At 46.2% G+C, this 13,182-nt stretch overlaps 1 protein-coding gene across 1 annotated transcript in view; it reads right to left on the bottom strand.

Moving 5' to 3' along the window:
* The window catches only part of CARD11 (caspase recruitment domain family member 11), a 40,369-nt gene extending 28,864 nt beyond the window's left edge, over nt 1-11,505 (bottom strand). The window contains exons 1-3 of the mRNA XM_044915184.1: nt 11,468-11,505; nt 1,762-1,989; nt 51-188 (exon numbers count right to left, since the gene is read on the bottom strand). Of these exons, the coding sequence (XP_044771119.1) occupies nt 51-188; nt 1,762-1,989; nt 11,468-11,474 (373 nt within the window). The 5' untranslated portion in view covers nt 11,475-11,505. The remainder of the gene's footprint in view (nt 1-50; nt 189-1,761; nt 1,990-11,467) is intronic.
* Nucleotides 11,506-13,182: the final 1,677 nt, after the last annotated feature.

Genomic DNA, 13,182 nt, shown 5'->3' with positions numbered 1-13,182 from the left:
ACACACACTCTGGCCAGAGTTCAAAGGCTCCTGATGGCAAAGCCACTTACCCACAATGGTAGAGAATCTCCGGGTAGGCTCCTTTCCAGTCACCAGTTTGTACAGTTCCGGGTAGTAAAATTCCAGGCTCTCCAAGAAGACCACGTAGCCCCTTTGGCCCTTGGTATGTAGAATGTCCAACAGTCGGCCTAGCGGAACGGAAATCACCCGGTGAGAAGAAGAGTGCACTTCTGATCGGATGTAAGTCTCCATGTGCAGCCTTACCCTGGACTCCTATCCCTCAATAAACTCTTAAGAAGACAGTCTCACCACATTCTGTCACTCGAGAGTGGTATCTGGGAGTCCAGATACTATAAATCAAAGTGCCAGGCCCTCAACAGGGATTCAGTGGCTGCTAGTTTTCCTTTCTCTAAGAAATTGGTAGAACCAGGATAAATGGAATTGCAGTTATGGGAACCAACGGTTTCAAAGAGCCTCCCAGTTGACTAGCACAGAAATTAAGCATACAGGCACCAGCTCTTCTGTGATTGAAGGAGGCTGGAAGTACAAAGCAATTACAGAATAATGCATGGCTCTCTGAGACTCGGGGCAGGAAAACAAATCTTCGGGTGGAGAGTTAGGAAAAGTCACGGGAAGCAGGCACAGCTCCATGATCTTTGGGTATCTCATAGTCCGGAAACATCTTTAACCTAAATGTAACTTGCCTGGCATTTTTGGTTTCTGGTTCCACTTAATATTTACATTTCTTGGCCCATCCTCAAACATTTTATTTTCAGATATTTCTTCCCTTGAGGTCCCAGGATAGACATAACAAATACGTTTTGTCTTGTGTTAATGGATTGTTTGGCGAAGCTGCCTGGAGCACTGTGTTGAGGATTGTAAAGTTACATCCGAGCTCATTAGGAACCCGAGCTGTGATTAGTGATGTCTGTTATGTGTGCGAAAGAGAGTCACAGCAGATGAGCTACTTATCGCCAGTCGTACCGTGGGGAAGTGATTTTCAAACCTTTTCAACGGCGAGCCACAGGGAGAGCGATATTTTACATTGTGACCTTGTGCGTGTACACACATGCGCAAACACAGAGAGGTGTATGTACACGCATACGTATGTAGAGCCAAGTTTTACAAGCCACACTTGCTGCCTTTGAAGAATGTGATAAAGTGTCGCGGATCCCTAGACAGTCTGGGAAAGCCTGTGGACCCCTTCTCAGAATAATATTTTTAAAACAGATAAAAAGGAATTGGATTATGAAGGGAATCGGTTCTAATAAAATACGGTTATCAAATATTAAATTTGAGATTCAGTAATAAAAGTGCTTCTTCACTAATGCATTAATAACACGATCTCTTGGCAGGTCTAGTAACTACTATAATTTTGAGGGTGAGATGAGTGTAAATGCTATTTTGGAAGATCTGTAACAGCTGTAATGTGGTATGAAGTTATCTGTAATTTTATTGTTGACAAAGTCACGGGTATTGCTAATCCCCACTGTGATTCATCGCCTACCTACATTCAGAATGGATGGAAACGCTGAATCTCGGTTAAAGCTAGTAAAATAAAGATGTAAGTTCATGGACCCTCTCAGTTCTATACGTAGAGAGCTTGGTGGCGGAGGAGGGGTGGGCAGAAGTCCGTGGACCCCAGTTTAAAAATTCCTGACCCGGAGAAACGTCATTTTGGTACAGCCAACTACAGGGTATTTCTGGAAGCTGCCACAAGAGGCCGCCCACCCTTTCCTCTTGGGTGGCTCCTCACGTTACCTGCCCGGTTGATCTTGGAAGGCAACATGGGTGCATTGAGCACTTCGTCTTCATCCTGCTCATCGATGACCTTACACTGGCGCAGGTATGGGGTGAGCTTGGCTGGGTTGATGTAGCGACTCAGCATGTGCCGATTGCACTCCACATTCTCCCACAAGGCATCCTCCTCATCCTTCAGTGTCTCCATATAGTCATCCATCTCTGGCCCTCCTCCTTTCGGACAGAAGCCTCAACAAGGTTAATAAAGGAGCCTCACTGGAATAGCTCCAGAAACTCCTTTAGAGTGAGCTCTAGAATATATTGTCGAGTTAAAAAAAAAAGTAAAGTACATATGGTATTTCACTTCTTATTTAAGAAAGGAAAGGATATGAACATAGATATATATTTCTTTATATACTACACATAAACAATGGACAAATAAGCCATAAAATTAAAAAAAAATTATTTATAGAGAGGGGAAATTTTTCAGTTGGAGTATATCCTTTCCATCCAAGTTTTTATATCTTACTAAGAATTTATCTTCCCCCAAACAATATATACTATTGCTTTTTGTTTTACAGTTTCACATAAAAGACATCATATTGTATGCTTCCTTGTTTCCTTTTGCAACTTATTTTTTTCTCTACCTTTTTTAAGTTTTATCTACATTGATATATATATAATTCGTTCATTTTTTAAAAAACAGCTTTATTGGGATATAAGTCATGTACCATACAATTCACCTTTTAAAATTCAATGTGTACAATTCAGTAGTTTTTAGTGTATTCACAGGGTTGTGCAACCATCACAATAAATTTTAGAACATTTTCATCATCAACCCCAAAAGAAACTCCATCCCTCTTAGCTGGCACCTCCCCATTCCCCCTCCCCCCAGTTCCTGCTCCTCAAGAGGTAGGCGCCCACTAATCTACCTTCTGTCTCTATAGATTTACTATTCTGGACATTTCATGTAAGTGGAATCCTACGACATGTGGTCTTTTGTGACTGGCTTCTTTCACTAAGCATAATGTTTTTACTGTTCATCCATGTTGTTTCAGTACTTCATTTTTTTACTGATGAATAATTTTTCATTGTACGGCTATATCCCATCTTATTTACCCATCCATTGGTGAACATTTTGGTGGGTGGGTTCTATTTATTGGCTATTATAAATTATGTTGCTATGAAGATTCATGTATGGGTTTTTATGTAGACCTATGTTCTTTTTTTTTTAAAGATTTTATTTATTTATTTGAGAGAGAACACGAGAGAGAGTAGAGAGCACAAGCAGGGAGGGGGGCGGGGCAGAGGGAGAGGGAGAAGCAGGCTCCCCGCTGAGCAGGGAGCCCGATGTGGGGCTTGATCCCAGGACCCCAAGATCATGACCTGAACTGAAGGCAGACACTTAACCGACTGAGCCATCCAGGTGCCCCAGAAAGCCCATCTTTAACATTTTGAGGAACTGCCAAACTGCTTCCCGAAGTGCCTACAACAATTTACATTCCTGCTAGCAATGTTTGAGGGTTCTAATTTATCCACATCCTTGTCAACACTTGTGGTTGTCTGTTTTATTATAGCCACCTGAGTGGGTGGAAAGTGGTATCTCAGTGTGGTTTTGATTTGTATTTCTCTAATGACTAATGATGTTATCATCTTCTCATGTGCATACTGGCCATTTGTATATGGAGAAATGTCTATTCAAAACCTCTGCCCAGGTTTCAATTGGGTTGTTTGTCTTTACTATCGAGTGGTAGGAATTCTTTATGTGATCTGCATATAAGTCCCTTATCAGATATATGATTTGTAAGTATTTGCTCCCATTCTCTTGATTATATTTTCACTTTCTTAAAGGTATTATTTGTAGCACAAGTTTAGTTTTGATGTAGTCCAACTTATTTATTTTTTTCTTTTTTCACTTGTGCTTTTGGTGTGTATCTAAAAACCATTGCCTACCTCAAGGCTGTTAAGATTTGCTTCTATTTTTTCTAAGATTTTTATCATTTTAGCTCTTAGATTTAGGTCCATGATGCATTTTGAATTAATATTTGTGTATGGTGTGCAGTAAAGGTTCAACTGTGTTCTTTCACATGTGGATATTTAGTTGTCCCAGCATAATTTGTTGAAAAGTTATTCCTTCCCCATTGATTGGCCTTGGCATCTTTTCAAAAATCAACTCACTGTGTTTACTTCTGGACTCTCGATTCTACTGCATTGGTCTATAGGTCTGTATTTATACCAGCACCATACTTCATTACTATAGATGTGTAGTAAGTTTTGAAATTGGGAAGTATGAGTACTCTAACCTCGTTCCTCTTTTTTGACATTGTTTTGGTTTGTCACAGCCCCTTGCAATTCCATATGAATTTAAGGATCAGTCTGTCAATATCTGCAAAAAGAGGTAGCTGGGATTTTGATACCGAATCCATTGAATATGTAGATCAATTTAGAGATCATAAGACAATGACCCATGAATATGGGGTATCTTTTCATTAGTTTAGGTCTTTAATTTCTTCCAGCAATGTTTTATAGTTTTCAGTGTACAAGTCTTGCACTTCTTTTGCTAAATGTGTTCCTAAATATTTTATTCTTTTTGATGACATCGTAAATGTGAACTGTTCTCTTAATTTCATTTGTGGAAAGTTCACAGCTAGTATATAGATATACAATTGATTTTTCTATATTGATCTCTCATTCTGTAACCTTACCGAAATAATTTTTTAGCTCTAATAGTTTGTTAGTGGATTTCTTGTGATTTTCTATATACAAGATAATGTCACCTGCAGTTAGATAGTTTTACTTCTGTCTTTTCAATCTGGACACCTTTTATTTCTCTTTCTTGTCTAACTACCCTGGCTAGAACCTCCAGCACAATATTAAATAGAAGTGGCAACAATAGACATTCTTGTCTTATTCTTGACCTTAGGGGAAAAGCGTCCATTTTTTTTTTTTTGTCATTAAGTATGATGCTAGTTGGTTAGTTGTGTGTGTGTGTGTGCGTGCACGTGCATGCATGTGTGTTTTAGATATCTTTTATCAGGTTGGGGAAGATCCTTTATATTCCTGGTTTGTTGAGTACTTTTATCATGAAAGGGTGTTTGATTTTATCCAGTGCTTTTCTTCATCCACTGAGATGACCATGTGATTTTTAGTTTTGATTCTGTTAATGTGATGTATTACATTAATTGATTTTCAGGTATTAGAAAAACCATGCATTCTTCATATAAATCCCACTTAGTCATGGTGTGTAATTATTTTTATAGACTGTTGGATTCTATTTGGTAGTGTATTTTTGAGGACTTTTTCATCTATGTTCAGAAGAGATATTGGTCAGTAGTTTTCTTACTTGTGATGTCTTTGACTGGTCTTGATATTGGGGTAATATTGGCCTCATAGAATTAGTTGGGAAATACTCCCTTCTTTTCTATCCTTTGGAAGAGTCTGTGAAGAATTTTTTCTTTTGTTTGGTAGAATTCACCAGGGACGACATCTGGGCCTGGGCGTTTCTTTGTGGGTAGATTTTTGGTTACTAATTCTTTACTTGTTATATGTTTGCTCAGATTTCCTGTTTTTCTTGAGTCAGTTTCTAGTAGTTTGTCTTTCAGTAGTTAGATGAAATTTGTCCATTTCATCTAAGTTGTAAATTTATTGGAAACAATTGTTCATATTATTCCTTTATAATGCTTTTACTTATATAAGGTTGGTAGTAATGTCCTCTCTTTTATTTCTGATTCTACTACTACTAATCAGGATCACGTTCTTCTGAATCTAGGTGCCCTTGAAACTCTAACCAGGGATATCTTGCCTCAATTAGGGAGAACAAAATGAATACCTATTTTAACTTCTTACTGCCCCAGCCATCATACTTTCAAACCATGGTTTCTCTCCTCTTAGTTCCCTGTCATTCTCATTAACCAGAGAGAGAGAGAGAAGGGGGAGGGAGGGGGAGGGAGTGAGAAAGGGGAGGAGGAGGGGGAGACTTCTCTCTTTTTTCCTTGGTCACTCTAGCTAAAGTTTTATCAATTTTGTTGTTATTTCGAAGAACCAACTTTTTATCTGAAGCTAATGTAGCATTGTGTGTCAAATATTCTCAAATAAAAAAATTTAAAAACAACAACAAAGAACCAGCTTTTGGTTTCTGTGATTTCTATTGGTTGTCTATTCTCTAACTCACTTATTTCTGTACTAATCTCTATTATTTCCTTCTGTCTGCTTCCTTTGGGTTTAATTTGCTCTTCTTTTTCTAGTTTCATAAGGTGAAATGCTAGGTTATTAAGATCTTTTTAAGTAAAAACATTAGAGCTATAAATTTCCCTCCAAGCGCTGCTTCAGCTGCATCCCTTATGTTTTGGTAGGTTGCATTTTTATCTTCACTCATCTGAGTAAGTTTTCTATTTTCTTTCCTGATTCCTTCTTTTTGACCCACTAGTTATGTAGAAGTGTGATGTTTAATTTCCCCCATATTTGTGAATTCCCCAGATTTCTTTGTTGTGTATTTCTAATTTAATGCCATTGTGGCTGGAAAACATGATCTGTATTATTTTAATCCTTTAAAGCTTGTTGAAGCTAGTTTTATAGACCAGTGTATGACTGATCTTGGAGAATGTTCCAGGTGTGTGCTTAAGAAGAGCATGTCCTGCCGCTGTTGGGGGAGCATGCTATGGATGTCTGTTAGATTTAGTTAGTTTATAGGGTTGTTCAAGTCCTCTGTCTCCTTGTCGATCTTCTGGCTAGTGGTTCTATCCATTATTAAAAGTAGGGCATTAAAGTCTGCGACTATTCAGTTAATTGTTCAATTTGACTGTTTTATGTATTATTCCATTGCAAGAATATACCATAATTTATTTACCCATTTCTCTACTGATGAATATTTAATTTTGGTGCTTTGTGTGGACACTTGGCACTGTTTGCAGTAGGAAACAATGGAAGCAAGTGATATACTCATCAGTCAGTACTCCAAAATCCTTTTGTACTATGGACTAAACTTTGAAAGGGATGTGGTAACATAAAAACATCCCAAGACATATTGTTTTAAAAAAAGTCAAATTTCAGAATACATATATGAAGTATAATACCAAAAAAAAAAACGGTCTTGGTCCTGGTTCCTGACACAGAGCTCCTAAGGCCTCTGGAATCTTCTGAGTGATGAGTGTCTTTTGTATGGTAATGAGATGACTCTAGGCTTAAGGGCCCAGAGATAGCTTCCAGTGGGGGCCGGCTGCCAGAAAGACCAAGTGGTTAGAGGGTTATGACTTTCAGCCCCACACCCCTACCTCCAGGGAGGGGAGAGAAGCTGGAAATTGAATTCAGTCATCAAGAGTGAATGATCTAATCAATCATGGCTATATAATGAAACCTTGATAAAACTCCTTCAACAACCAAGTTCAAGGAACTTCAGAGCTGGTGAATAAATGCCCCCTCTGGGAGGGTGGCATACCTCAACTCCATGGGGACAGAGGCTCCCACACTCAGGACCCTTCTAGACCCCGCCCTCCATGCCTCTCATCTGGTTGCTCATTTGCATCCCTTAAACTGTAATTAGTATCGTGTCTTCTTGGGGTGTATGAGTCATTTTAGCAAATTACTGAACCTGACGAGGGGTTGTGGGAACCCTGGATTCGTAGCTGCTCGGAGGAGCGGGGGAGTATGGGTGGACCCTGGGACTTGAAGCTGTCATCTGAAGTGGGAGTAGGCTTGTGGGGGTCTTTGCTGACTCTGGAGAGTTAGTGTTGGGATTGAGTCGAGTTGCTGGACACCTAGTCGGTGTCGGAGAATTGGCTGGTGTGTGGAAAATGACACATATTTGGTATCAGGAAGAAGACGTCACATGCAGCATAAAACCACATACGTAACGCACCGCTAAGCAAGACTATAATTATACAGGTGTGTGTGTGTGTGTGTGTGTGCAGAGAGGGAAGAGAGAGAGGAAGGGCCGGGGAAGCTTCCAGAGAACCGGATGCAATGGTTACATTTTGGAAGAGGAATAAAGTTCAGAGGTTAGCGGTCAAGGAGGACTTGGACATGACACCGTTTTAGTATTTACAACAAGCACGTAGCAGTGCACGACTTGTACAGTTTGGAAGAAAAAAAGAGACAAATGAACGAAGATGAAAGCCAAGTACAGTGCAATAGACAGGCCAATATCCAATATTTGCCCCTGACTCACATCTTCTGGGAAGACCACAGCCCCAACAGCTTGTTTGCACCAAGGAAACCCTCTGGCCGGCCGACGGACCTGCCTCACGGAGAACTGGTCCACAGGCTGGGGGTTTTGCATGGGGCCGAAGAGACGGCGGGACGGTGAGTGTGCTGGGGGGTACCGAGCTAGAGGAGGCATTGGGGTGAGCAGAGCTGGGTCACAGTGAAGCCTAGGCGCGGGCAGGGGAGGCTGCCGAGGTAGAGAAGGCGGAGGTAGGCAGAGGAAGCCCGTCTGCTGAGCGAAGCCTCAGTGAGAAGCCCTGTGGGTCCAGAAGGAGCAGCGGGAGTGGTCCCTCTCCAGTCCTGGCCCCATAAGCGTTGGCCATGCGTGCTGCATGGTCCTTGCCGTGGGGTCTCCGAGAGTCCCCCCATTAATCTGAGCTACTTGCAGTGGGCGTTTGCATCACGCAACCTGAAGGACATGAATGACCACACCTGTTTGCTGTCATGAGCAATAACTGATTTGGAGTGCTAGAAACTGAAACCCAGTCCCTCTCCCGGGCGGGGAAGAGCACACAGATAGCCCTGCCTCACAGACAAAAGTCCTGACCCCTGCCAGCCCTCTCGCTGAGACAGGATGGCCACCGGGGCCCCGCGGCAAGCCTGTGCTGGGGTGATATGAACACGCCCACTGCAGCCACCCCCCCCGACACGGAGTCACTATGACCATTTCTACTCACAAAGCAGAACGTACTTTCCTAGACTATTCTTGAAGACTCAATATCCTAAGCACTCGATTCAACACATTTACTGAGAGTGTGGCAGCCACCACTGTGTTGGTCCATGTCAGCCCCCCACGCCCCCTGCTTACAGAATCCTCAGGTTTTTCAGGAACTGAGCTACCCCATGCTTCAGGGAGGCCGGGCGCCTTCTGAGCTGCGAGGAGCGAGATGTTGTTTGGTCTCTACCAGAGGTTTAAGAAGAAGCACGTGAAGTGCTTTATGACACACACAACCTATGGGAAATCCTGCTGTGGGGGGTGGGCAGTTCTGGTGTTTTTTCTTGATCTTTGACAGGGACACAGGAAGGAACACTGTCATCCAGCTTTTGGATGTTAGCAGGTGAAGGTGTGCATGATGCTGGGAGTTGTACGGCCATCCTGTGACCTGAGGACTCACGTGAGAACAAGAGCTAACATCCTCAAGACGGCAGAGCAGAAAGATGGAAAGAACCTGGGTCCCCGATGTCCCCTCCTGGGCACTGAATTCACCAACGCCAGACATCTCCCCACCCCGCCCCCCCACCACTGGGCTCCTTCGGAAGCAAGATAGTAAATGCCTTTGCCCTGAGCCATTTTAAACGGGATCCACTATTATATGCACCCAAAGCCTCCTGACTAGTTAATGTATCTACTTAATACAAAGACTAGCTAAGCACAGTGAACAGAGAACCAGGTGCTCACAGGCTGACGCTGGTTATGGGGTCAAAGGCATGTGCCCAGAAATTAATTAAATGTCAGCTCAAGGCAGGGAGATAAGCAGGTCTGGATGGAGCAGAGAAGCATTTCTGGCCGCCCTTCACGGACGGAGGTGGCTGTGCCGGGCATGCCCAGTGGAACAGAAACGCCTCCTCCAGGGCCCGGGGTGGCCTGCCAGTGGCCTCTGCTGGGGAAAAAGGAAGATAAAAACAAAGCAGGACATGACTAGAGCCAAACCTTTTTCCCCCAAACGAAAGGAAGGGGACCCTCCCACCTTATATGCAAGCAAACAACAGAGCCTCCATCTAGTGGCCCTCACTGATACCCTGGTGCACTTCAGCCACTTCGCAAACACGGGTCGAGTCAAACCCGTGAGAACTGCCTAGTTTGGTGAGCCTCCCGAGCCAGGGGGTGGCCTAAGAGGACGCCGTAGCCTCCACCACCAGCTGCGGGCGGTGAGCGCCTGCGAGCACCAAGCACTGGCCCCGGGAGCAGGGATGCTGAGGCGTTTCCCACACGGCCCCTGCCCTTGGGAGGCAGCCACAGGGGGCTGGTGAGAGTCGGCTATGGCACCGACAGCTGCAGGGGGGCGTGAGGAGGGCCGCAGAAGAGAAGGGGCAGAAGCACCCGCAGGCCAGGCTGCTACCGTGTGCCAGGTGCGCACCTGTCCCCTACTTTCATGATCACAGCAACCTGGGGGGCGGGATCCTCCCTGTTCTACAGACACGTCATCTGGGCTGAACGGTGTCCCCTCGGATTAGGAACCACGACCCAGCCCACCTGTTCCCACTCGGGGGCCAAAGACCGAGGTGAGCAGCGACTCACCCCCCGGCATCCCACCGTGGCTGACGTAAACCTTGGGATCGGAGAACGAGCTGACCTGACCTGGTAGGCTTGGACACGCAGGGCACACGCCCAGGCTTCCCTCCTCGGTGTGCTCCCCGGAGAGACCACCCTGTAGGTCAGGAGGCTCGTGACAGGGTGGCCGTGCACCCAAGCCCGAGGAAGCACGCCGATGTCCGAGGCAGGAGAGCGGATAAGCGCCGTGGGCCTTCAGGGACGCCGCGTGCTATGGCGGTCCTCGCCGATGAACCTCGGGATGTGACGCGGGGCACGGAGCACCCACGAGATGACACTGTCTGGCTACGTCTCTAAGACGGAGACTGAACTATGCTGTTAAGGAGAGACAGCAAAACCACACCGAGGAGCGAGGAACGGGTAAGAAGGAGAACGGCGGCTCCCGTGGGAGGGCAGCACCGTATCACTGTCCCCCGGAGACGCCAGTGATACTGGGATCTGGGGTGCGGCTTAGCTGGGGACGCTGTGTTACTGTCTCAGACACACACAGCCATAAACGCACCAAGTGTTTCTTGGGCAAAAACTACGGCTAGTGTAGCTAGCCTTGAAGAAAAAAACCATTTCGGACACAATTTCAGATGCAATTCCTCCCCGCACACTTGGCTGTGACTCAGCCTGACTCCGCCTGGTCTTCTGGGAGGAATCCGGCAGCTGGTGTCCAGCTCCAGCAGCTTCCTTGAAAACGGTCTGCCCAGAATCGCGCCCTCAGACGCCGAGACGCTGACAGCCTGCGGTGCCGGATGGCCCTCCCTCCCCTCCGTCAGGGTCAGCGCTGGAGGCGGCTCTGCCCCACCCTCAGCCGGGGCTGGTGTCCCACCCGAGTCGAAGCCTCGACCCCATGGGCCTTTTTACAAACAGCGGGAAAAGCAAGCTCAAGGCTGCTGGGTCAGGTTCTACAGGAAGGGCCATTTTGCTCAGCTTTTTACAAGACAGGGAGATGACTTGCCCGTGGACAAACTCCGTGGCAGTGGCTGGTCTCCCTCACCTCCCTCACTGATTCGAAATGTTTACCGTGTGGCCCCCCATTGCTGTTACAATGAAGTTCAACATCGTTATCGTGACCCCTCGGCCCTGCCGGGTTTGCTCCTGCTGGCTCCCGGAGTCTCGTCCTGTGTCCTGGGCTCTTCACCAAACCTGCTCCCGCACCTCCCTCTGCCTACAACCTCCCCCACGGTGCCCCTGTCAAGTCTTAGGTAAGCCTCACTTAGCGTTTTTGTTTTGTTTTTTAATCTACTGGCAATAACACAAGCAAAGTACCTGGCATACAGTCGTTGCTCAGTAGACAGCGGCTGCTGTCCCGTGATGAAGCTCTGACTTCCGCGCCTCCAGGCCGCTGCCTGGCCTGCCCCGAGCCAGTCTTCCTCGGGATCTAGAGCTGCGATGGCCAGAATCTGTAAAAGGAAAGATAATCTGACTTGGCACAGGGACGGAGTTTGGAGAGAGAGAGAGAGAGAGAGAGAGAACCAGTCAAGCATCAAAGTGATGCCCTGCTTTGGAAGGAAAGGTCAGAAAATCCTGGGGTGCCCATCTCTCCCGGTGACAGTGACGCAGCGGACTGTGGCCAGGAGCTGCTGGGGAGAAGGGTTTTTGTCGCAGCCCATGGCCAGTCTGTAAGGCCACTGGCCACAGGTCCTGAGACCTCTGGGACTGGGGAGGAGGGCAGATGGTAGCCTTGGGGTTAGTCCTGACCAGGGTGGAAGGTCTTCACAAAGTCGCTGATAGGAGTGTTTGCAGAGTGGAGACGTTCTAATCAGCTACTAATTCATTAGGTCAAAGGCGGCAAACCGCATTCCTGAGCCCAGAAGGGTTCCTTTCACTGTGAATTACGTCTTCAGCCCCCAGCACGCCGTGGGTTTGGGCAGGAACACACCATGGCACGCACTGTAATTTCCCCAAGGTGGTGCTCCTCACGGTGAGGGACGAGGCCGTCGTCAGTGCCCAGCTCAGCCACTCCAGGAGCCCGGGGAAGGAAGACTGGGGAGGCGGAAAGGCGAGGAACAACCCCTGCGACGGTGAGGTGGGGCCGGACACCGGGCCTGACACCTGTCCCGCCCGACAGCGGCTGGGATCCCTTTGGTGGGGGCTTCAGGCAGCTGCTCCATGGGCCGGCCGCTCTTCCTCGGCAGTGACAGGGACCCTGGGACATCGCTGTTTAATCAGGAATTCGCTTGGTTTCAGCTCTGAGAATTAATCACAGGTGACACCAGAGCTCCCAGGGCTGGTAAAAGCTGCTCTTGTCGGGTGTCAGCTTGGATCGGAGTGAGCTGTCACAGGCCCTCTGCCCCAGGGAGGTGGCAGTGACATGCTTCTCTGGAGGACACCATCTCCTTTGTCTTCTCACGGCCTCCCTGCTCTGCGGCTGGGACAGGAGGAGCTACACTGCTGCCCAGCACTGCGCGCAAGGGCTGGGGAAGTCGGTGATCTGCAGGGCCAAGTGCCCCAGCAGAGACCAGCAGGCCGATGAGCAGAGGCAAAGGGAAATTATACTTTTCTGCATTTGCATTTAAAAGCAACAGAACATGCATTTCTTTCATAATCAGAAGAAAAGGCTTTTTACGAAATTAATTGTAAGAAAGATTTTAGTTACAAGAAAGGAAAAACAGATTTTCACAGGGTTGTACAACTACCCAATGTGTCAACATAGGTTGGAAAAACTGAGACACAAGACAACCAGTAATGAGGCTGAACTTTCTATTTCTGCTGCTAGAATTCTGATTACACCCTCAAGAACTTGGTCATAAGGTTGGAAAAACTTATAGGATATGTCTCTCGAGAGATTAGCTTATTGGTATAACATTCAACTGGCTGAAACATCATCCCTGATGCTTATAGATTATTTACTATGTGCCAGGCACTTGCTAAGCATAACTGATAAACTCAAAAACTCTCTTGAGATAGGTGATATTATTATTATTATTATTGCTATCATCATCACCGTTTTATAGCCAAGAAAACCAAACCCGGGAGAGGTT

This window comes from Neomonachus schauinslandi, chromosome 5 (assembly GCF_002201575.2).
Source record: "Neomonachus schauinslandi chromosome 5, ASM220157v2, whole genome shotgun sequence".
In the NCBI taxonomy this organism is placed as follows: domain Eukaryota; kingdom Metazoa; phylum Chordata; class Mammalia; order Carnivora; family Phocidae; genus Neomonachus; species Neomonachus schauinslandi.
Note: the sequence above shows the minus strand (reverse complement) of the source record. Positions and strands in the feature narration are given on the sequence as shown.